Source organism: Anomaloglossus baeobatrachus, chromosome 7 (genome assembly GCF_048569485.1).
Source record: "Anomaloglossus baeobatrachus isolate aAnoBae1 chromosome 7, aAnoBae1.hap1, whole genome shotgun sequence".
Taxonomy (NCBI): Eukaryota; Metazoa; Chordata; class Amphibia; order Anura; family Aromobatidae; genus Anomaloglossus; species Anomaloglossus baeobatrachus.
The window spans coordinates 301,504,887-301,530,851 of NC_134359.1; the positions used below are offsets into that span (position 1 = coordinate 301,504,887).

The 25,965-nt window shown below is 52.9% G+C and overlaps 1 protein-coding gene across 1 annotated transcript in view; it reads left to right on the forward strand.

Moving 5' to 3' along the window:
- Positions 1-21,619, forward strand: part of LOC142246786 (apoptosis-associated speck-like protein containing a CARD) — a 59,771-nt gene extending 38,152 nt beyond the window's left edge. The window contains exons 3-4 of the mRNA XM_075319836.1: positions 21,093-21,158; positions 21,263-21,619. Coding sequence (XP_075175951.1) covers positions 21,093-21,158; positions 21,263-21,585 — 389 coding nt within the window. The 3' untranslated portion in view covers positions 21,586-21,619. The remainder of the gene's footprint in view (positions 1-21,092; positions 21,159-21,262) is intronic.
- Positions 21,620-25,965: the final 4,346 nt, after the last annotated feature.

Below are 25,965 nucleotides of genomic sequence, written 5' to 3' on the forward strand. Positions count from 1 at the left end.
GTATTTGGCCCACTGGTCCTTGTCCAGATGGTGCTGCAGGCAAGTCCGTTCAAAAGCAGTCAAGAAAGAGTCCAAGTCTCCATCCTTCTCCAGCACTGGGAAGTCCTCAACACGGACCTTTGGAAGTTTGGTGTCTTGAAGGTCACATGTGGCTGATGAGGGCCGGAGCTGAGCTAGCTGCAGCTGGTAGTCACGCTCTGCCTGTTGCTGTCGCTCCGCAGCCTCACGCTCTGCCTGGCGCTCTCGCTCTTTACGCGCTGCCTGCCGCTCCGCAGCCTCTGCCTCACACGCTGCCCTGCGCTCCGCAGCTTCACGTTCTGCCCTGCGCTCTGCCATGAGTTCCTTGTAGCCCTCCCGGTCTCCAGCCTGGAGTAGGGCCACAGCCATTTGAAGAAGGCTATCCGAGCCTCCCAGGCTCGGTGGAATGGCACGTGGTGATTTGCGGCACACTGCAGAGCCAGGCGATTCACTGTCCATTTCAGAGCGGAGGACTGGCATCTGGCTCGTTGAGGACCCTTGGGTGAGCTGCTCCTCATCTTGTCCATAATTGCCAGGTTGTGCAATGTCCTCTGCAGAGCTGTTCTCTGGCGTCGGGCTCTTGGAGGGCTCGTGGACAACCTCCTCATCGTCTCTGGCCTGAGCATCGGCCATTCCTTTGGCTTTGCTCCTGGTGCCATCAGCCATTCTTGCAGACTTTGGTCACTGACACAGAACTGCCACCTGATGCACCCACACACCTTACAGTATCTGCACTCTGACACTCTAGTGTTGGTCTGGTCTGAAGACCCCGGCAGCCACAGCTGCTGCAGGCAGTCTTTAGTGTCTGGGAGTATGGGTCTCACACTCACACACACTATTATCTCGATCCCACCGCTATGCCACCAATATGTCACGAACCACCGGGGGGGTCACTCAGAAATCCCCCGTGCTGGCCACCAATGTCACGATCGGGGGGTAACAAGTGGGGGTCACCCCTCCTTTATACCTCCCGACCGACAGAAAGAGCACGTGACGCGCTCTCTAGCGCCCCTCTTATAGTCAGGCCAATTATGGAATTGCCTGACAATAAGCAAGGAGGCCGCTATACTACTTATGCCGATTATTGAAGGGTCCCCGGTGAGAGTAGGGTATATATTCCCCCGACCTCCGCGGGCGGAATATATAAAATCTTCCCGAATCTCACTGGCCTCCCCACAATAATCCTTGGCACAACTCGCTGCCACCAACCGATTTACGGTAACTATTAGCCGAACACACAGACGTGGGATTCAAGATCGAGATAACAGAACAGCCCAAGATTAATTATATAATTTAATCGGCCGAAGCCACACTAGAAACTACAATATATACAATAGGGAATCTACAGAATATACAGTTATGTCAGAGTACAGTTACAGATAAAGCATGGTTTACAAACAGGCATACACAGTTCCAGCAGTTACCTTGTGCGTCTGGCCACAGGGGGGCGCCGTGGACCAGGTTTCCAGGATCTCCCTCACAGGTCTTTCCCAACCAGGCCCCCGAGCAAAAGAACACTGGAAAATGGCCGAAGTAGGGTTATCAACCTGGGCAAATCCAGGTCCCCTCCTACCTTAGTGACCTCACAGGGAAGCACTGCCACTCCCCCTGCATGGAGTCAGAGTAATATCCCAGAAGGGGCTATTACCTGCAACTCCGGACTGGGAGGTCCGATCGGGACGGTTCTGGTGCCATCAGATCCGCCCGGGTCCCCTCTGCATTTTGAGTCCAAGCACGACTCATTTACCGGACTCCTACTAGCAGTTCTCTATATCTCGCCGCCCCAGGGTGCCATATACACTCCGAGGATATGCACAGATTCGGCTCGAAGTCCCGATTCTAACGATGTAGGGGGTGTATGGCTGAGACGCACGGTAATATCATAACTGGGTATGATATTACGGAGCCAGCAGTATGCTCTCCTGTGGTGACTAGCTCCCTTTTGGTTTTGCCAGGTCACTGTCCACTTTCTTTGATGAGCGGACACAGCTCCCAGGGGCTCTTCCTCTCTCTCTTTGTTTTAGAGGCCTGAGAGAACACTAATCTCCATATCAGAGGAGATGGCTGTTGGAGGTGTAAGTGGAACACAGACCAGTTCCTTTGACACCTATCTGCTAAACAAACCGTTTATCCCTGTGGTAAATTTTCTGATTGAAGGAGTTGTGTGAAGGAAAAGGGGGGGGGACACCAGGAGAGGGCTTCCTGACGTGACTTGAATATCATGATTTATCGTCATATCTCCGGATTTACCTCACACACAGATATTCCTATTACATTTGAACAGACAAGCTATAGCTCAGTGCCACCTCCACACAGCCACCCCCCTCACCAGAGCTATATGCCTCCAGCCAACCCCCTCACCAGATTTGTAGGCCCTCCAACCCCCACACCAGATTTGTATACCCCCCAGCCCCCACACCAGATTTGTAGGCCCCCAAGCCCCCCACCAGATCTATATGCCCCCCAGCACCCTCCAGCTCTGTATGCCTCCAGCCCGCTCCCACCAGATATGTATCCCAGCCCCCCTCACCAGATTTGTATGCCCCAGCAGCCCTCTCCTCACTAGAGCTATATGCCTCCAGCCACCCCCTCCACCAGATCTGTGTACCCCCCAGCCCCCACACCAGATTTGTATGCCCCCATCCCCCCCAATGGAGCTGTATGTGCCCCCAGAGCTGTATAAGCCCCAACACCAGAGCTATATGCCCCTTAGTAATATCTATGCTACCAGTAATTTGTATGCCCCACAGTAAAGTGTATTTCCCCCAGTAATCTGTATACCCCTTAGTAACGTGTATGCCCCTCAGTGAAAAACACAGACGTTCTTCACTGATGTGTTAAACACGCATATGTCCCTTCATACTCCGTGATTCACGGCACACAGTGGTTGTCCATGTGCAATCCATGATACGTGATCCGTACTCCGTGATTGCACATGGACATATACTCACCTGCCCCCGCTCCTGCTATCCGTGGTGCTGAAGAGTCCCGCGATTCAGCATCCAGCCACCGCTCTCTCACCTCTGCAGCTACTTCCGGGTCGGCTCTGGCTGCATAAATGAATATGCATGCCATAATGAACCAGGCAGGTAGAAGCACAGAGCAGCTGCCGAATTCAGCATCGCTGGAGAAGGGGAGTTAACAAAGCTTTTTATTTTAAATGTTTTCTGGTACGTGTTTCACGGATCACACCATAGTGTGGTCTGTGGGACATCAGTGATGCCAGAAAAAAAACAGACATGTTTCTGTGCGGCAATCACGGATACGCATGCACGCCGAACCGAGAAACGGTCAGTGAAAAATCACTGATGTGTGTGCAGACCCATTGATTGAGATGGGTCTGGATAGGTCAGTGATTCTGGTACGTATAAAAACTAGCACAAACATACCAGAATCACTGACATCTGAAACAGGCCTAATATGTATGCCCCTCAAGAACTGTCTATGCCCCAAGACCCTCCTGTGCTGTATATACTGTAGCCCCCAGCCCCTCCTGTGCTGTATATACTGTAGCCCCCAGCCCCTCCTGTGCTGTATATACTGTAGCCCCCAGCCCCTCCTGTGCTGTATATACTGTAGCCCCCAGCCCCTCCTGTGCTGTATATACTGTAGCCCCCAGCCCCTCCTGTGCTGTATATACACACACACAGTATATATATATATATATATATATATATATATTGTAGCGGGGTGGGGGTCCCCCAGGACGACAAAGAGGCAGTGACCCAAAAAGTCCAATCAACATAAGTTTATTTACCGCTGCTGCACAGGATATACGTCCTCCGGGATACAGCCAGGCTATATACAGTCCATAGGTTACCACGTCACACAGGTACCCGCTGCCGTAGAAGACGGTCTTACTGTACCCCGTACTGCTTTTCAGGGGGCCCACAGACCTGTGTTATCACACCACACAGGTCTGAACTCCTCTCAGCTTCTTGCTCTGCAGATTACAAAGCAAACTCTGCCCCACCCAGGCCTTTACAAGGAGCTTGAGAACTTGAGAGCTTGAGAACTGTGGCCATGAGCCACCTGCATAACCCGGCCTGGAGGTTAGTGGACTGACCACTATGTAGGGCTCTAATATGTTTCTGTACGCATTCTGGGAGATACGTACCGTCCATCACATATGAATGTCCCCACTATCTCACATACCCGGGGGGATGAACGGACGCTCCCAAACAGGCCGCCCGAGACAGGGCATTGGCATTGCCCTGGGACGAACCGGCCCGATGTTCCACCGTAAAACTAAAATTCTGAAGGGACAGGAACCAGCGGGTGACCCGGACATTCCGTTCCTTCGCATTTCTCATCCAGACGAGGGGCGCGTGGTCCGTCACCAACCAAAACTGTCGCCCGAGCAAAATAATAGCGCAGGGACTCCAAGGCCCATTTAATAGCCAAGCACTCCACTACGCTATAATTTTTCCGGCTCAAGTAGGTAACTGGATGCTCAGTTCCGTTCACCTCTTGCGAGAGTACGGCACCCAGACCCACCTTGGAGGCATCCGTTTGCACAAGGAAGGTGTTACCGAAATCGGAGCTAATGAGGACCGGTTGTCCACACAAGGCAGTCTTCATGGACTGAAACACTTCCTCAGCCTGAGGGGTCCAGCGTACCATGGCCGCCTTTTTACCCTTCAACAGATCGGTCAAAGCCGCCGTTCTTCCAGCAAAGTCCGGTATAAACCGCCGGTAATACCCGACAATGCCGAGGAACGCTCTCACCTGTTTAATGGACACTGGTCTGGGCCACTTTTGGATGGCCTCTATTTTATTTACTTGAGGTTTGATCACCCCGCGGCCAATCACGTACCCCAAATAGCGGGCTTCCTCCTGACCGATTGCACATTTTTTTGGGTTGGCGGTCAATCCTGCCGCCCGCAGGGAGTTAACGACGGCCTGGACCTGGGACAAGTGGGTCTGCCAATTGGTACTGAATATGATGAGGTCATCTAAATAGGCGGATGCGTACCTCTGATGGGGTTCCAACACTATGTCCATCAGTCTTTGGAACGTAGCCGGGGCTCCATGTAAACCAAAAGGCAAGGCAACATAGTGGTAGAGCCCATCTGGTGTGATAAAGGCTGTTTTTTCCTTGGCTGACTCTGTCAGTGGCACCTGCCAATAGCCTTTAGTAAGGTCCAGCGTCGTGAAATATTGAGCCTTTCCCAACCGTTCAATAAGTTCGTCCACCCGGGGCATAGGGTACAGGTCAAACTTGGAAACCTCATTCAATCGCCTAAAATCATTGCAGAAACGTAGCAACCCATCGGGTTTTGGAATTAGCACAATGGGACTAGCCCAGTCACTCTTTGATTCCTCGATTACCCCTAGGGTAAGCATCTGTTTCACCTCTGCTGCAATGGCTTGTCTCCGGGCCTTGGGCACCCGGTATGGTTTCATACGCACCTTTACCCGAGGCTCGGTGACGATATCATGTTGGATAACCGAAGTACGGCCAGGTAACTCGGAAAACACATCCGAGTTCTGCTGTACTAACTTCCCAACTTCACGACGCTGCGGTTTAGTGAGCGTGTCGCCTAGGTGTACCCCCCCTTCGGTTCCCAGGATGGGCGGCACTACCGGATCCCCACAGGGCCCCACCGGCGTTATTCCCGTAACCATACAGTCCCGGTCTTTCCAGGCTTTAAGCAAGTTAACATGATACAATTGTTCCGGCTTCCTCCTTCCCGGCTGGTGTACTCAGTAGTTCACCTCTCTCACCTTTTCCCGAACCTCATACGGCCCCTGCCAATTGGCCAACAATTTACTCTCGGCCGTGGGCACCAAAACCAAGACCCGATCCCCTACATTAAAGGATCTGATGGTGGCCCGTGTGTTATAAGTGCGCCTTTGTGCCCCTTGTGCCCTTGTTAAATGTTCTTTTACGATAGGCAAAACCGCTGTGATGCGGTCCTGCATTTGAGCCACATGTTCAATCACACTTTTATATGGGGTGGACTCCTGTTCCCATGTCTCCTTGGCTACGTCCAGCAAGTCCCTAGGGTGTCTACCATAAAGCAACTCGAATGGTGAAAACCCCGTGGACGCCTGCAGCACCTCTCGGAGCGCAAACATAAGATAGGGCAACAGCATGTCCCAATCCCTCCCGTCCGTGGCAACCACTTTTTTAAGCATGGACTTAAGGGTTTTGTTGCACTGCTCGACCAGCCCATCGGTTTGCGGATGATACACCGATGTGCGCAGGTGCTTTATTTTCAACAATTTACATAATTCCTTTGTCACCTTGGACATAAACGGGGTCCCCTGGTCAGTAAGGATCTCCTTTGGTAGCCCAAGATGACAAAACATGGAAAACAACTCCCGGGCAATAAGCTTAGCAGAGGTATGGCGCAGCGGAATGGCCTCTGGATAGCGTGTGGCGTAATCTACAACCACCAAAATGTGTTGGTGACCGCGCGCGGATTTTACCAGGGGTCCTACCAGATCCATTGCAATTCGTTCAAAAGGTTCCTCTATAATAGGGAGAGGCACCAATGGACTCCGGAAACTTGCAATGGGCGAGGTCAGCTGGCAGTCCGGGCAGGATTCACAGAATTTCCGTACATCTGCGTACACTCCCGGCCAAAAGAACCTCTGTAAAATGCGCTCTTGTGTCTTGGTAACCCCTAAGTGCCCCCCAGGGGGTGTGAGTGAGCCATGTTAAGCACTGCCCGACGGTGGGATTGGGGCACTACCAGTTGTTCTATCTCTTCCCTGATTTTGTCTATTTGGTAGAGTAAATCATTATAAACCGCCATACGGGGAAAGACAACTTCTACCTCTGGTTGTTGGGCCACCCCATTCACCTCTTTTACGTTACCCCACGCCTGGGAAAGGGTAGGATCCCTCAGCTGTGCCGTCCCGAAGACCTCCCGGGACGTGTCCAGCTCCGGGATCGCTAAGGTCTCTTCGCTGTCTCCCGCCAATACTTCTAGGGGACCCCTGTCAGGTTCTCCCCTTGTCCCCAGGTCGGTGATCCCTACAGCAGGTATTCCCGCCTCGGGATCATCGGGCTCTGCACCCGAACCCATTCTTGCTTGGGAAGACGTGCCATTTCTCTCCCACAAGCACCAGAACAACGGAAAATCCCTTCCCAGCACTACCCCGTATGGTAGAGTTTTCACCACTCATACCACATGCGTCACGTCTCCGCACGGAGTTGAGAGGCATACCTCTGCTGTTGGATATTTGCGGAGCTCACCATGTATACATACAATCCCAACCTCCCTCTTCGTGGACTCCAACCCCGATACCAGTGACCCATGTACGAGGGTCACTATACTGCCCGAGTCCAACAGGGCCTCTGCCCGATGTCCATTTATATACACATGACAGAGAGGAGGTTCAAGAATAGGGCGTGCAGCATACACCGTATTAGCATACATAGACATTCGGCGTGTGTATCCACAATCCATGGACTCCGTAATCAAAGGGCAATAAGCGGCGATATGGCCGGGCCCTTGACATCTCCAGCACTTCATAGCGGTGGCCCCACCAGTTTTTGTTACCATTCTTGGCGGGACTAGTCTTTTGCCACTCTCAGTGCGGGTTACCCCCTCAGTATGGGCTTGGTTTTTGTTGTTCACCTGCGCCGTACGTGTCTCTCGGCCAGGGTCCTGTGGCCGCTGGGCCTGACGCCCTGGGGCAGAGTCTCGTATAAAGTCCTGGGTGGCGGTATATCGCTCAACTAGACTCACCACCTGATCCAGGTTACCCGGGTCCCCTTGCCCCACCCAGCGTTGTATAGCGACTGGCAGAGTCCGCACCAACCGGTCGACCACCACACTTTCCACCATCTGGGCTGGAGACAACATCTCCGGCTGTAACCACTTTTTCACCAATTGAAGTAGGTCATATGCCTGAGACTTGGCAGGACAGGTCTCCACATAGGTCCAGTAAAATACCCGCTGAGCCCTCACGTAGGTATTGACCCCCAGACGGGCAAGGATCTCACCTTTCAGTTTCTCGTAGTCCAGGGCATCCTCCCGGCTGAGATCAAAGCAGGCTTTCTGGGCGTCCCCTATCAGGAACGGAGTCACCACTTCCGCCCACTGGTCTGCCGGCAGTTTTTCCCGCTCCGCTGTGCGCTCGAATACCATAAGGAAGACCTCCACGTCATCCTCCGGGCTTAGCTTCCGCAGGGCAGAGCAAACCCTGTCCCGGGGTACCCGTCGGTCGGAGGCAGTTGCTGGCGGTGTCTCACGCAGGGCCGCAATCTGCTGCCGTAGCAATGTGTTCGCCTCTTGTTGTTGTCGTTGGGTTTCCTGATGCTGCCGCTGGAATTCCTGGTGCTGCTGCTGTGTCTCCTGATGCTGCCGCTGGGATTCCTTGTGGTGCTGCCGCTGGAATTCCTGGTGCTGCCGCTGGGATTCCTGGTGTTGCTGCTGGAACAGACCCAGTTGCTCCTGTTTCTGCTGAGTGAGTACCAGCTGCCGCAGAAGCTCCTCCATGTTGTCAGCGGGTTTATACCGTAGCGTAGCAGGCTTGATTATTGACATGCAGCGGTGGGGTATGCCCGCATTCTCCACCATAATGTAGCGGGGTGGGGGTCCCCCAGGACGACAAAGAGGCAGTGACCCAAAAAGTCCAATCAACATAAGTTTATTTACCGCTGCTGCACAGGATATACGTCCTCCGGGATACAGCCAGGCTATATACAGTCCATAGGTTACCACGTCACACAGGTACCCGCTGCCGTAGAAGACGGTCTTACTGTACCCCGTACTGCTTTTCAGGGGGCCCACAGACCTGTGTTATCACACCACACAGGTCTGAACTCCTCTCAGCTTCTTGCTCTGCAGATTACAAAGCAAACTCTGCCCCACCCAGGCCTTTACAAGGAGCTTTTAAATGAGAACTGTGGCCATGAGCCACCTGCATAACCCGGCCTGGAGGTTAGTGGACTGACCACTATGTAGGGCTCTAATATGTTTCTGTACGCATTCTGGGAGATACGTACCATCCGACACATATGAATGTCCCCACTATCTCACAATACATATATATATATATAGTATATAAAACCCCCATCCTCCCTTGTGATACATACACAGTGGTGTCAGTGTGCACTGTGCGTGGCTAGGTCTGTTAAGGTGTTGCCAAGTGATCACATGCCGAGGAGGAGCTGGATAGAGACAAGAGGGGTAGGTGAGTGCGGCTGCTGCCGGCTTCCCAATATTATTACCTCCAATGTGTGTATATGTATGATGTACAGTATATATCTATGTATGTCAGTGCAGATGACTGTATAGATTTGTCTGTTTATATGTATTTTAGGGAATTTGTCTTCAAATATGTACCGTATATATGCGTATGCCTGTGCCCATGATCAGGACTCACTGTGTCCTGGAGGCAGCGCGTCCTGACCTGCGGGGCTACACGTCTCCTCCGCAAGAGACCACAGCTGCCTGTGCCCACGATCAGGGCTCACTGTGTCCTGGAGGCAGCGCGTCCTGACCTGCGGGGCAGCACGTCTCCTCTGCAGGAGACCACAGCTGCCTGTGCCCATGATCAGGACTCGCTGTATCCTGGAGGCAGCGGGTCCTGACCTGTGGGGCTGCACGTCTCCTCTGCAGGAGAACACAGGAGATTGCAGCTGCCTGTGCCCACGATCAGGACTCACTGTGTCCTGGAGGCAGCGCGTCCTGACCTGCGGGGCAGCACATCTCCTCTGCAGGAGACCACAGCTGCCTGTGCCCATGATCAGGACTCGCTGTGTCCTGGAGGCAGCGGGTCCTGACCTGTGGGGCTGCACGTCTCCTCTGCAGGAGACCACAGCTGCCTGTGCCCATGATCAGGACTCGCTGTGTCCTGGAGGCAGCGGGTCCTGACCTGCGGTGCTAGACGTCTCCTCCGCAGGAGAACGCAGGAGACCACAGCTGCCTGTGCCCACGATCAGGACTCACTGTGTCCTGGAGGCAGCGCGTCCTGACCTGCGGGGCAGCACGTCTTCTCTGCAGGAGACCACAGCTGCCTGTGCCCATGATCAGGACTCGCTGTGTCCTGGAGGCAGCGGGTCCTGACCTGCGGGGCTGCACGTCTCCTCCACAGGAGAACGCAGCTGCCTGGGCCACGATCAGGGTTCAGTGAACTGCGGTCTCCTGCTGTGTTCTCCCTACGGAGGACGCATGCAACTGCAGCAAACAATTGATATGCTGCAGTCTGGAAAGACGCTCCGCAGGTCAGTGTTTGCTGCAGAAAAAACAAGCACAGTGGGCACGGGATTTCTAGAAATCCCTCCACTGTGCTTGTACAGTGCAATGCAGCGTTTTAGACACAGCAAAAACACGCTACATCCAAAATGCTGCAGCTACTGATCGTGGGCACGCAGCCTTAAACAATGTGATCAGCAGTGCTGAAAAGGATTGGATGTGGGCGTGACAGATTGCAAAATGGGTGTGGTAAGGGGGCGTGGTTTAAAATTGCCACATACTTTGTCCCTCTTTTTCATCTTTAAATGTTGGGAGGTATGCAATAGGGATGTTGAATGAGAGTGGGAAGGTCACAGGATAAAAAGTGTGGAAGCCAAGTGGCAAAATGATCAAGGAACTGATGGGAGGAGCCTGGAGGGTGATACACAACTGCCCCTGAACTGATGGGAGGAGCCTGGAGGGCAATCCCCAACTGCCCCTGAATTGATAGGAGGAGCCTGGAGGGTGATACACAACTGCGCCTGAACTGATGGGAGGAGCCTGGAGGGCGATACACAACTGCCACTCGCAGGGAGAATGGTTTGAAGAGTCTAATGGTGTGGACTTCAAAAGAAGGAAACATGAGTGAGGGAACTGAGGGGATGACCTGGAAGGCACACTGGGATGAGAGGAGCAGACCAACACCTCCTCCTGATATAGATATATACATATATACAGTTAGGTCCAGAAATATTTGGACAGTGACACAATTTTGGCGAGTTGGGCTCTGCATGCCACCACATTGGATTTGAAATGAAACCTCTACAACAGAATTCAAGTGCAGATTGTAACGTTTAATTTGAAGGTTTGAACAAAAATATCTGATAGAAATTGTAGGAATTGTTCACATTTCTTTACAAACACTCCACATTTTAGGAGGTCAAAAGTAATTGGACAAATAAACCAAACCCAAAAAAAATATTTTATTTTCAATATTTTGTTGCGAATCCTTTGGAGGCAATCACTGCCTTAAGTCTGGAACCCATGGACATCACCAAACGCTGGGTTTCCTCCTTCTTAATGCTTTGCCAGGCCTTTACAGCCGCAGCCTTCAGGTCTTGCTTGTTTGTGGGTCTTTCCGTCTTAAGTCTGGATTTGAGCAAGTGAAATGCATGCTCAATTGGGTTAAGATCTGGTGATTGACTTGGCCATTGCAGAATGTTCCACTTTTTTGCACTCATGAACTCCTGGGTAGCTTTGGCTGTATGCTTGGGGTCATTGTCCATCTGTACTATGAAGCGCCGTCCGATCAACTTTGCGGCATTTGGCTGAATCTGGGCTGAAAGTATATCCCGGTACACTTCAGAATTCATCCGGCTACTCTTGTCTGCTGTTATGTCATCAATAAACACAAGTGACCCAGTGCCATTGAAAGCCATGCATGTGTGTCGCCCTGGGCAAGCCAGGGGACACAGGTCACAACACCACCACACCCCACATCCCAGGTAGCACCGCACACCTAAGCTGAACCAAAAATCCTTGTTGCCTTCCTCCAGGAGTCTGATGATGCACACCAGGGGGTGGGCCAGGCGGTTGGCTCCGCCCACCAAGGAGCTCACAGCTCTGGAGGCAGGAAGTGTCAGGCAGATTAGCCCAGGCAGGGCTTGAGTAAACATCGAGATTAGCCCAGGGAGGGCAAGTGTAAACAACCAAGTGAGAGTAAAGAGAGAGAGGTGGTAAAGGAGGAAAGCAAGTGAGGTGACAAGAAGAAAGGAAAGCCTGAGAGCCCAGCTTTGTGTAGGGCCAGTACAGCAAGGTCAGCGACGGCGGTGACTGTCCGGAGGGGGACCGTTTGGAAGTTCCTGGAAGGACCCCGTTGGCTGTGTGCCCGGTGGTCTGGAGCAGTGTTCCGAAGGACAGTCAGCACCAGGGCAGGGGCCTCTCGGACCCCGGCAAGGCTAGGAGTCGCCAAATTTGCCGAATCCGTCAGTGAAGGGGACGTAGATTCCCCCAACAACCAAGTCCCGATTGAAGGCAACAGTCCAACCTGTACAGCAGAGGCACCGCCACCGCCAGGGCACCAGTCTCTGAGGGCCAGCGCCTGCGGGCAAAGTGTAGTGCTCCTCCGGCCCAGCTTGAAGCCGGGGAGCGGGTTACCGGTGGGGACCCATCACAACCAACCGTACATACAGGTGCAAGGAAGAGGGACATCACCGTCACCTACCGGGAAAGCAAAGCAGCCGTCTGTGGGACCGTCCTACCAGCCGTTGGTTTACCGTACAAACTGTGTCCGTGTCTCAGGCTGAGTGAGTACCACCGTGCCGCAAGGCACAGCGCTGCCCCCGCGTCCCTGCGCCCACCAGGCCCTGCACCTCACAAGCCATCACCGGGTCCCGGGATCACCAACCCCTACCCACGGAGGGGCAACACAACACCTGGCTGCTCCCCATCACCATCCCCGGGATCCCCGCATAGAGCAGCGGTGGTGCTACACATCACCACAACCGTGGGTGGCGTCACGGACATTATCCCAACATCCCAAAAACCCCCTTTCACTCACGGGCGAGGAGCGCCGCTCGAAGAAACCCCCGGGATCCGGCCTACGGCTCGAGCCACCACTGAGCAGCCGGACCCGAGCAGAAGGGGTGAGCGCGGTGTGCCGACACCCTCCTCCCCGCCCGCGACAACTTGGCGTCACGAACAGGATCTTACCGCTCTGCCGTCTGGTAGAGGTGCGCCTTGTTACCGCCGGAGGTATCCGGCAGAAAAATTTCAGAAGCCGCCATCTTTGGCGCGAAAAGTTCCCGCTCGAGCGTCTTCTCGAGCAGTAGAGGCGCGAAGGCCAAAACCCCGCCCCGAGAGAGGAGGGGCCGGAAAGAGCTAAGGGGGACGAAAACAAGATGTCTGCGCCCGACGGAGCCGCTGGAGGAGCGGTGGTCGCAGCCGCAGCGGCACCCGCGGATGGGAATGGGCCTGCCCAAGCCCCGGTTGTACCAGCGGGAGGTGCCGCGGCCCCCGCGCTCGCTCAGGTCATGCCGTTTTCCTTGCCCTATGCGCCCGGAGCTGCCTGGCTACCGCAGTATGATGGGAAACCGGATGCCCTACAGGCCTTCCGGAAAAAGCTTAACCCGTTGCTAGAGCTGTACCCCCTGACTGATAAGCAACGTGCAGCGATAGTGCTAGGCCAGCTAACCGGTGCGGCGGAGCAGGAAGCGGAGACCTGGGCCGAGGGGGACCGGCTCTCTGTAGCCACCATCTTTGAGAAGCTACAGACTGCCTTCGAGACCCGGACTGAAGCTGAGCTGAGGATGCAGTTTTACCAGTGCCGGCAACGAGCCGGGGATAGCATTCGGGACTATGCTCTACGTCTGCAGACCGCCCTCCGCACGCTGAAGCGGGTGAGCTCTATTAATGAGGCGGATAGCAACAAGATGCTGGTGGAGCAATTCGCGCAGGGGATGAGGTCCCCTGAGGATCGTAAACAACTCCGGCTGTGGGCTCTGGAACACCCTGATGTGGACTTTGCTGTGTTAAAAGAGCGGGCTATCAAAGCACTCCAGCCCCCAGCTGCTGAAGTTCTGGAACCCGTCCCGTGGCCCGTCGAGACGGCTCCTGTTGTGGCGGCCTCAGCCAAACCAACCTCTGTAATGCCTGCAGCCCCAAGCAGCACAGTCGAAGAGTTGGCAGCCCAGGTCCGTCGCATGGACGGAGACCTTGCCAAAATCCTTGCTGCACTGCAACCTTTGACCAGATCTCAGCCTCCAGCGCAGATACAGCTTGCTGACAGTCCCGAGGATGTTCCCTGGATGCAGCGGAGAAGTGCTAACAACCCGCGGAGCAGACCTCCAATCTGCTACAAGTGCCGTAAGCCGGGCCATTACTACCGACAGTGCCCGTTAAACGAGCAACCCCTGGGGCCCCGGGCCAATCCTCAGGAGTAGAACATCGTGGCCCCCCCCGGACTGGCGAGACCGATATATCGGGGCCCGCCCTATCATCCCCGTGGCTGTGGACGGCATACCAGTGATGGCTCTCTTGGACACTGGATCACAGGTAACTACCATACCGTACACGTTGTACCAGCGGTATTGGGCCGTAGACGAGCTGGCGCCCCCAGACAATAGCATAACGTTGATAGCCGCTAATGGACTTCCATTGACCCAGGTGGGGTATAAACAAGTGGCTATGACAGTGGGGCAAGCTGAACTGCAACACCAGGGTATGATTGTGATCATGAATGAACCCAGTGATCATAACCCGAAGATAGTGCTGGGAACCAATGTGATGGAACACTGCATGGCTGATGTGTTGACCCTATTGCAACAGCTGGCCGCCATAGCGGCAGGGAGCCGGCAGAGGGCTGTGCAGCGTGAAATCCGTGCCCTGATGTACCGCCAGCATGTAAGCTCAACAGGAGGGGAGATTGGTGGAGTGAGAGTGATGGATGTTGCTCCATTGACTGTGCCCCCTAGGAGTGAGATGATGATCTGGTGTAGGGCAGCGGTAGGGCCTCAGGGGCGTGACTACCCTGCCATGATGGAGCCCATACCTTCTGAGCACTGGCCCACTGTGATGGCCGCCCGAGGGGTGGTGGATGTGAAGAAAGGGAGAGTGCCTGTGAGAGTGCTGAACTGTGGAGAGGAAGAAGTCAGGCTTCCCCGGTATGCCACCATTGCCAAGCTGCTCACCCTGGACCCTCACACTATCCATGAAGCCAGTCCATCCACACTTCCACCTACCACCAGCACTTCCCCACCCCAGGGGGAGACAAAGGAGTGGCATCAACAGCTACATGTAGGCACTGATGATACCCCTACACATCACAGGGCAGGGGTACACAGGGTGGTGCAGGAGTACGAACAGGTTTTCAGTAAGCACCCCCTAGACTTTGGGCAGATCAAGGGGGTCCAACACCACATTCCCACAGGTGAACATCCCCCTATCAAAGAGAGGTATAGACCTATCCCCCCTGCACATTACCAGTGTGCCAAAGATATGTTGAGGAATATGAAGGAGGCAGGGGTTATTCGGGACAGCTGTAGTCCCTGGGCCGCTCCGTTGGTACTGGTTAAGAAGAAGGATGGTACCATGCGGATGTGTGTGGACTACCGGAAGATCAACCAGATAACCCATAAAGATGCCTATCCATTACCTCGTATTGAAGAGTCTTTGGCTGCACTGAGAACTGCAAACTACTTCTCGACCCTTGACCTCACCAGCGGATACTGGCAAGTAGCCGTGGCCCCAGAGGACCGGGAGAAGACCGCCTTCACCACCCCGATGGGGCTTTGCGAATTCAATAGCATGCCGTTTGGGCTGTGCAATGCCCCCGGGACCTTTCAACGGTTGATGGAGTGCTGTCTGGGACATTTACACTTCGAGACCGTCCTGCTGTATTTGGATGATGTGATTGTTTATTCCCAGACGTATGAAGCCCATCTGGAGCACCTGGCCGAGGTGTTCGCATCCCTTGCCAAGTACGGGATGAAGTTGAAGCCCTCAAAATGCCACCTGCTGAAACCCAGGGTGCAGTATCTAGGGCATGTGGTGAGTGCGGATGGTGTCGCCCCCGACCCTGAGAAGATCACTGCCATCCAGAGCTGGCCGAGACCAACTACAGTGAGGGAAGTAAGGCAGTTTCTGGGTCTGGTGGGGTACTATCGGCGCTTTATAAAGGGGTACACGAAGATGGCTGCCCCCATGCAAGATCTCCTCGTGGGACAGACCAAAGGTGGTAGATCCATCGGAGCCCCACTGTCGTGGGAGGACAAGCATGAGGAGTCCTTTTGCCAGTTGAAGGCGGCCTTGACCGGAGAAGAGGTCCTGGCGTACCCTGACTATGGGCGCCCGTTCATCCTCCACACGGACGCCAGTAACGTGGGGTTAGGAGCGGTCCTATCCCAGGTCCAGGATGGAAAGGAGAAGGTGATTGCCTACGCCAGCCGAAAACTCCGGCCGACTGAACGGAACCCTGAGAACTATAGCTCCTTCAAGCTCGAGCTATTGGCGTTGGTGTGGGCTATCACGGAGCGGTTCCGCCACTACTTGGCGGCGGCAAAATTCACCGCGTTTACGGGCAACAATCCGCTGACTCACCTGAACACGGCCAAGTTGGGCGCGCTGGAGCAGCGGTGGGTAGCCCGGCTAGCCAACTATGATTTCACCATAAAGTACCGAGCTGGTCGTGTCAACATAAATGCTGATGCACTCTCCCGGATGCCCCATTTGTCAGAAGAGGGGTGCGAGGATGACGACCTCGAGGAGATCGAGTTGCCTGCGTTTCACCAGCCGCCTACTGAGAGGGTACAAGTATGTCAGCAAAGGGTGGATCTGGACCCGCGGCCCAGTCAAGAGTGGCAGGACGCCCAGGACCAAGCACCGGCTGTCCGCCTTGTCAAGACTCTGGTGGAACAAAGTGCTATGGGAATAGACCCTGCCGCTCCAGCCGAAGCCCAACGCTTGTGGAAGGAACGGAAACGGCTTTACCTACACCAAGGGAGGCTGTACCGTGAGCTGATCAACCCGAAGACCCATGAGAAAATATGCCAGTTAATCGTTCCTCAAGCTGATGTCGCTACTGTACTGCGGGCATACCATGATGGTGCTGGCCACTTCGGGTGGAAGAAGCTGGAGATGCTGTTGAGGGAGCGGTTCTATTGGAGTGGGATGCGTGAATCGGTGGAAGCCTGGTGCCGAGAGTGCGGTCCTTGTACGCTGAGGAGAAAGGACGAGACTAGCCAGAGGGCACCGTTACATCCCATAGTCACCCATCAGCCGCTGGAGCTGGTCGCCCTAGACCATGTCAAGCTCACCCCTAGCCGAAGTGGGTACACCTACGCATTGACCATGGTAGACCACTACTCAAGATTTATGGTGGTAGTCCCTGTTAAGGACCTGACTGGTCGAACCGCTGCTCGAGCGTTCCAGGCTTATTTTTGCCGACCCCATGGGTACCCCGCGAAGGTGCTGACTGACCAAGGCCCGGCTTTTGAAGCAGAAGTGTTTCACGAATTCTGTCAGTTGTACGGCTGCAAGAAGATCCGGACCACTCCATACCACGCCCAAACCAACGGCATGTGCGAGAAAATGAATCACTTGGTCCTGGGGCTCCTCAAGACGCTGCCGCTGGAAGAACGGAACATGTGGCCGGAAAAGTTGCCCGACTTGGTCGACATGTACAATAATATCCCGTCCAGCTCGACAAAGTGCACCCCAGCGTATCTGATGAGGGCTCGGCCTGGCCGCCTGCCGGTGGATCTGGAGATGGGGTTGGAGGCCCCGGAAGCACTCCCTTCAACGGCAGAGTGGGAAAGTCGGAGGAGGTCACAGTACCGGCAAATCCAGGAGTATGTGGAGAAAAACCTCAGTCGAAGTCGAGAACAGCAAGAGCACCGGTTCAATCAGAAGGCGCCCGCAGGTCCTTTCCAGCCAGGAGATGTGGTGCTGAAACGGAAGAGAAAAGCCCACAAGCTGGATGATCAGTGGGAGCAAGTCCCTTACGTCATACAACCCACAGAATGGGGAGATGGGAAGACCTACCAGATCAGTCGTGACCAAGGGGGCACCCTGGCCACAGTTTCCCGGGACCATCTAAAAAAATGCCCCCCAGCGTTGAAGGCAGAGGCTGAAGTACCGGTTCCTCCACCCGTGGAGAAGGCAGCAGAGGTAATCCACACTGTAATGAGTGACTTCCCAGCAAACTGGCCTACACAGAACGGCGCGGTGATACTTCCAGTGATACTGTTCCCACAACCCGTGGATGAAGAAGTAGTGGAAGCGGTTAACCGTGAGCCAGAACCAGTGCCAGTGCCCAGGGATGAACCTGTACCCAGCCCCCCTACACCTCCGCCTGCTCCACACTATAGCAGGGAGGAGGAACCGATTGTTCCCTCTACCCCACTGTCTATCAACACTGACACCGGGCCCCGAAGGTCCACCCGTTCCAACCTAGGTAGACCCCCACTTAGGTACAGGGAGACCGTTCTATGAGTAAAAGGGGTCCGCAAATGTGAAGGAGTGGTTGTTTGTTGAAAAGTTTAAAAGTTAAATGATAAGAAGAAAAATGATTACCGAACAGTAACCAGATTTGTTTTTGTGATTAGCAACCGGCTGGAGCCGGCACCGTTGTCCCCGTGGGGACCGTTTAAAAATGCATGGGAACTATCCATGGACAAGCCCGTGAACTTTGCAGGGCAACCACAAACGTTAGTGGCTTGTAAATATGTTGGGTACCGTTACCGTTTCCGCAGGCCGCCTCCGGAGAGGCAGGTTGGAGGGAGGGCCCTGAGCAGAGCAGGCCAGGGCCCAGCCACCAAAGGAACCGGTGGCTACCCTCTGGAGGGAAGGACAGATCCCGCTCGGGTACCGTGTACTGGACTGTGGGTCAAGGGGTGCTGCCTGGGTTTTAGGGGCAGCATCAGGGCCAGGTTACTTGGGTGGGAGAGAGCGGAAACCGTGACCGTATACCGTTGAAACGTTAAAAGTAAATGTGCCTCCCGTTTGGGAAGAGTTAATTAAAAATGTTATGCATGTTTGTTTAACCCTGTTATCCCCTTTTTACAGAAAATAAAACCGGTGTAGGACGGCAGCCCGTGGACGGTCTGCGTTTTGCTAAGGGGGGAATGTGTCGCCCTGGGCAAGCCAGGGGACACAGGTCACAACACCACCACACCCCACATCCCAGGTAGGCACACCTAAGCTGAACCAAAAATCCTTGTTGCCTTCCTCCAGGAGTCTGATGATGCACACCAGGGGGTGGGCCAGGCGGTTGGCTCCGCCCATCAAGGAGCTCACAGCTCTGGAGGCAGGAAGTGTCAGGCAGATTAGCCCAGGCAGGGCTTGAGTAAACATCGAGATTAGCCCAGGGAGGGCAAGTGTAAACAACCAAGTGAGAGTAAAGAGAGAGAGGTGGTAAAGGAGGAAAGCAAGTGAGGTGACAAGAAGAAAGGAAAGCCTTAGAGCCCAGCTTTGTGTAGGGCCAGTACAGCAAGGTCAGCGACGGCGGTGACTGTCCGGAGGGGGACCGTTTGGAAGTTCCTGGAAGGACCCCGTTGGCTGTGTGCCCGGTGGTCTGGAGCAGTGTTCCGAAGGACAGTCAGCACCAGGGCAGGGGCCTCTCGGACCCTGGCAAGGCTAGGAGTCGCCAAATTTGCCGAATCCGTCAGTGAAGGGGACGTAGATTCCCCCAACAACCAAGTCCCGATTGAAGCAAACAGTCCAACCTGTACAGCAGAGGCACCGCCACCGCCAGGGCACCAGTCTCTGAGGGCCAGCGCCTGCGGGCAAAGTGTAGTGCTCCTCCGGCCCAGCTTGAAGCCGGGGAGCGGGTTACCGGTGGGGACCCATCGCAACCAACCGTACATACAGGTGCAAGGAAGAGGGACATCACCGTCACCTACCGGGAAAGCAAAGCAGCCGTCTGTGGGACCGTCCTACCAGCCGTTGGTTTACCGTACAAACTGTGTCCGTGTCTCAGGCTGAGTGAGTACCACCGTGCCGCAAGGCACAGCGCTGCCCCCGCGTCCCTGCGCCCACCAGGCCCTGCACCTCACAAGCCATCACCGGGTCCCGGGATCACCAACCCCTACCCACGGAGGGGCAACACAACACCTGGCTGCTCCCCATCACCATCCCCGGGATCCCCGCATAGAGCAGCGGTGGTGCTACACATCACCACAACCGTGGGTGGCGTCACGGACATTATCCCAACATCCCAAAAACCCCCTTTCACTCACGGGCGAGGAGCGCCGCTCGAAGAAACCCCCGGGATCCGGCCTACGGCTCGAGCCACCACTGAGCAGCCGGACCCGAGCAGAAGGGGTGAGCGCGGTGTGCCGACACCCTCCTCCCCGCCCGCGACACATGCCCATGCCATCACGTTGCCTCCACCATGTTTTACAGAGGATGTGGTGTGCCTTGGATCATGTGCCGTTCCCTTTCTTCTCCAAACTTTTTTCTTCCCATCATTCTGGTACAGGTTGATCTTGGTCTCATCTGTCCATAGAATACTTTTCCAGAACTGAGCTGGCTTCATGAGGTGTTTTTCAGCAAATTTAACTCTGGCCTGTCTATTTTTGGAATTGATGAATGGTTTGCATCTAGATGTGAACCCTTTGTATTTACTTTCATGGAGTCTTCTCTTTACTGTTGACTTAGAGACAGATACACCTACTTCACTGAGAGTGTTCTGGACTTCAGTTGATGTTGTGAACGGGTTCTTCTTCACCAAAGAAAGTATGCGGCGATCATCCACCACTGTTGTCATCCGTGGACGACCAGGCCTTTTTGAGTTCCCAAGCTCACCAGTCAATTCCTTTTTCCTCAGAATGCACCCGACTGTTGATTTTGCTACTCCAAGCATGTCTGCTATCTCTCTGATGGATTTTTTCTTTTTTTTCAGCCTCAGGATGTTCTGCTTCACCTCAATTGAGAGTTCCTTAGACGGCATGTTGTCTGGTCACAGCAACAGCTTCCAAATGCAAAACCACACACCTGTAATCAACCCCAGACCTTTTAACTACTTCATTGATTACAGGTTAACAAGGGAGACGCCTTCAGAGTTAATTGCAGCCCTTAGAGTCCCTTGTCCAATTACTTTTGGTCCCTTGAAAAAGAGGAGGCTATGCATTACAGAGCTATGATTCCTAAACCCTTTCTCCGATTTGGATGTGAAAACTCTCATATTGCAGCTGGGAGTGTGCACTTTCAGCCCATATTATATATAGAATTGTATTTCTGAACATGTTTTTGTAAACAGCTAAAATAACAAAACTTGTGTCACTGTCCAAATATTTCTGGACCTAACTGTATATTATTTATTATATATAGATAGAATTTCATAAAAATTTCACTGAAAACGAACATAACATTAGATACTATATTCATCACAATTGACGTCTGGACTGACCTTTTTTTTTTAACTTTTTTATCTTTTTTCAGCACCGATTCAGGAAACCTCTCCGGAAGCGACACCAGGCGGTGAGAGGAAGACGAGGGGCTCCTTATAAATCTCATCACTCTCATCTCATGTAATAGTGAAGTAACACGTCTACGTTACTGCGAGGGACGGAGGATGATCGGAAATCTGATATCTTCTGTTCTCATTACAGATCTGGAGCATTTTGTGGACAGACATCGCACTCAGCTGATACAACGGATGTCTCCTGTGGCCCCAGTCCTGGATGATCTCCTTCAGAAGAAGCTCATATCGCAGGAACAATACGACACGGTGCGCAGCAAGACGACCCACCAGGAACAGATGCGAGAGCTCTACCAATATGTGCGATCCTTCGGGAATGAAGACAAGAATAAGCTCCTGCAATCTCTGAAAAAACATAATGGGCCGCTCATCAAGAACCTGGAGGAGACCGAAAATAGCGCCAGACGTCAGCTCCGGGGATCAGTCCTGCACTGCTCATTCTTTCATATGTAAAACTAATGAAATAAAAGTTCCTGCATCAAATTTATTGCCCGTGTTGTCTCACTTTATCCAAATAGAAACACTAAAGCATAACATAGTCCGAGGCTACGAGAAAATAGAGGCTTCAAGAAAAAAGTGAGACGCTATGAGAGTAAGGCTGGGGCCACACGGGCACTACTGCGATCCACTTGCATGAGACTCGGCTCGTGCTGGCAGTACAGCAGAGCCGAGTGTCATGCCTGTGTCCTTGCAACTGAGGTCCGTTCGTGCGAGCAGACCTCAGCTGCGGGGGGCGGGCCGGCACTCAGGAGAGGAGGGAGGGATTTCTCTCCCTCTCTCCTGTGTAGCCGGGTATTGCCATTCTCGCACTGCACTAGCAGTACACCGGTGTACCGCGAGTGCAGTGCGATTTTTCTCTCGCCCCATTCACTTGAATGGGTGCGAGAGAAAGAGACTCAGCTTACAATCGTAGCATGCTGCGATTGTTTTCTCAGTCCGATTAGGGCTGAGAAAATAATCGCCCATGTGTGCTGACACACAGGCTAGAATTGGTCCGAGGGGAATGCGATGTTTAATCGCACTCCACTCGCACCGATTTTCTCGCCGTGTGGCTTAGCCCTAAAAGTCTGACTCTACTAGAAAATAGATGCTGCGAGAAAATAGTCTGAGACAAGAAAAAAAAGTGAGAGGCTACGAGAAAATAGTCTAAGGTTATGAGAAAATAGTCCAAGGTTACTAGAAAATAAAGGCTACAAGAAAATAGTTGGAGGCCACAAGAAAAAAAGCTCAAGGTTATGAGAAAACAATCCAAGGCTATGAGAAAATAGTCCAAGGTTACTAGAAAATAATGGCTACAAGAAAATAGTTGGAGGCCACAAGAAAAAAGCTCAAGGTTAGGAGAAAACAATCTGAGGCTATGGCCGGCTTCACACTTGCGATTTACTCGCACGAGTGCAATGCGAGAAATTCTCGCATTGCACTCGGACACATGTTAATCAATGAGGCAGCTCCCATCTGCTATTTTTTTCTCAGTCCAAATCGGACTGAGAAACAAATTGCAGCATGCTGCGTTTTGGTGAGTTTCTCGCACGAGTCTCGCTAATGCAACTCTATGGGAGCGGGTAAATAAACGGATGTCACACGGACGGCACTCACACCATCCTAGTGACATCCGTTTTTCTAAATACATTTATAGCATGTTTCAGAAAACACTGGAAATGAGTGAGGTCTCACAATGTCGGTCAATCTTTTTCTCTTTCAGTCGGTCTCTTTCTCTGTCGGTCTCTCTCTCTGTCCATGTTGGTCTATCCCTCTTCCCCCCCCTCTCTCATACTCACTGATCCCCGATCATCAGCGCGGCTCTGCACGGCTGTCACACTGCTCCGGCGACTTTTCTTTTGAAAAAGCCGTCCGCTCAATATTCAATCTCGTATTCCCTGCTTTCCCCACCCACCGGCGCCTATAATTGGTTGCAGTCAGACATGCCCACACGATGAGTGACAGCTGTCTCACTGCAACCAATCACAGCTGCCGGTGGGTGGGTCTATATCAGGAAGTAAATTAAATAAATAAATAATTTAAAAAAAAAAAAAACACGGTGTGCGGTCCCCTCAATTTTGATACCAGCCAGGGTAAAGCCACACGGCTGAAGGCTGGTATTAGGATGGGGAGCTCAACGTTATGGGGAGCCCCCCCACCCTAAAAATATCAGCCTGCAGCATGCCCGGAATTGCCGCATCCATTAGATGCGACAGTCCCGGGACTGTACCCGGCTCATCCCTAATTGCCCTGGTGCGGTGGCAATCGAGGTAATAAGGAGTTAATGGCAGCAGCCCATAGCTGCCACTAAGTTCTAGGTTAATCATGGCAGATGTCTTTGCAAGAACCTTCCATGATTAACCTTTTAGTTAAAGAAAATAAACACACACATCCAAAAAAAATCCTTTATTTGTAATAAATGACAAAAACAACAACCTCTTTCACCATTTTTTTTAAGCCCCCAAATACCCCTCCAGGTCTGACGTAATCCACAGAGATCCCACGACGCTTTCAGCTCTGTTACATCGGAAGCTGACAGAGAGCGGTCACAGACCATGACCGCTCTCTGTGAGCTCCCCGCAGCGACTGAAGTGAGTCGCACTATCAGCGATGACGTCACTCAGGTTACCCGCGGCCACAGATCTCAGCGGGAGGATTTCAGCTGTGGCCGCGGGTAACCTCAGTGAAGGCACCTCTGATAGCGCAGATCACTTAAGTCACTCAGGGGATTTGCGGTCACCGGTGAGACCTTCACCGGTGATCGAAAATCTGGCCATGACACACAGACAGAGCCGCAGGATGACAATGAAGTCGGGTGAAGTTCATCCGACTTCATTCTGATGCCGCGGCTCTGTCTGTGTCTGCTGTTAGCAGCCATTCAGCTCTGCTACATGGCTTTGTCTGTCTGCTGTCAGCGGCCATGTAGCAGAGCTAAATGGCAGATGACAAAGCTGCTGAGAATAAAAACGGATCCCATACGGATCACACACGGACTACAATCAAATGAAAAATCACAGATTCGCATTGCTGTTGCATTGCACACTGATCATAACGTGAACAGAGCTCATGCTACTTTCTAGCATGAGACTCGGACCGATTTAACACGCATAAGTGTGTTTCCCGCCAATGAGAAATACACTGACGAGCAAAAGGGTAATAATGTTTGCACTTGTGACTTCCAGGTTCCATAGCTCACCGTCCTCTACAGCTTTGAGTGTGAGACGACCTTCATTTTATAGAGAATCATCTTGGCTTCTCATACATAAATGTGACTGCAGATATTTACCATATGATTAGTTCTTCAAATTCTTATGTCACTGCATTGTCACTGTTTTGCTCCTAAAAATCCAAATTTAAATTTGTGTTATTTTGTTAGTATTTTGTAGATCCACCTTTGGCTCTCAGCACTGTCTGACTTCTTCTGGACTCTCCATCAGATGCAAGCATGTTTCCACCAAAATCTGATCCCAGATCTCTTCTCCACGTTCCCAGTGTTAGTGTATACTTTTCTTGTCTCTTCTCCATGTTCCCAATGTTGGTGTATACTGGTCAGGTCTCTTCTCCACGTTCCCAGTGTTGGTGTATACTGGTCAGGTCTCTTCTCCACGTTCCCAGTGTTGGTGTATACTGGTCAGATCTCTTCTCCCTGTTCCCAGTGTTGGTGTATACTGGTCAGGTCTCTTCTCCACGTTCCCAGTGTTTGTGTATACTGGTCAGGTCTCTTCTCCATGTTCCCAGTGTTGGTGTATACTGGTCAGGTCTCTTCTATATGTTCCCAGTGTTGGTGTATACTGGTCAGGTCTCTTCTCCCTGTTCCCAGTGTTGGTGTATACTGGTCAGGTCTCTTCTCCACGTTCCCAGTGTTGGTGTATACTGGTCAGGTCTCTTCTCCATGTTCCCAGTGTTGGTGTACACTGGTCAGGTCTCTTCTCCACGTTCCCAGTGTTGGTGTATACTGGTCAGGGCTCTTCTCCATGTCCCAGTGTTGGTGTATACTGGTCAGGTCTCTTCTCCACGTTCCCAGTGCTGGTGTATACTGGTCAGGTCTCTTCTCCACGTTCCCAGTGTTGGTGTATACTGGTCAGGTCTCTTCTCCACGTTCCCAATGTTGGTGTATACTGGTCAGGTCTCTTCTCCACATTCCTAGTGTTGGTGTATACTGGTCAGGTCTCTTCTCCATGTTCCCAGTGTTGGTGTATACTGGTCAGGTCTCTTCTCCACATTCCTAGTGTTGGTGTATACTGGTCAGGTCTCTTCTCCACGTTCCCAGTGTTGGTGTATACTGGTCAGGTCTCTTCTCCATGTCCCAGTGTTGGTGTATACTGGTCAGGTCTCTTCTCCACGTTCCCAGTGTTGGTGTTTACTGGTCAGGTCTCTTCTCCACGTTCCCAGTGTTGGTGTATACTGGTCAGGTCTCTTCTCCCTGTTCCCAGTGTTGGTGTACACTGGTCAGGTCATTTCTCCACGTTCCCAGTGTTGGTGTATACTGGTCAGGGCTCTTCTCCATGTCCCAGTGTTGGTGTATACTGGTCAGGTCTCTTCTCCACGTTCCCAGTGTTGGTGTATACTGGTCAGGTCTCTTCTCCACGTTCCCAGTGTTGGTGTATACTGGTCAGGTCTCTTCTCCATGTTCCCAGTGTTGGTGTACACTGGTCAGGTCTCTTCTCCACGTTCCCAGTGTTGGTGTATACTGGTCAGGGCTCTTCTCCATGTCCCAGTGTTGGTGTATACTGGTCAGGTCTCTTCTCCACGTTCCCAGTGCTGGTGTATACTGGTCAGGTCTCTTCTCCACGTTCCCAGTGTTGGTGTATACTGGTCAGGTCTCTTCTCCACGTTCCCAGTGTTGGTGTATAC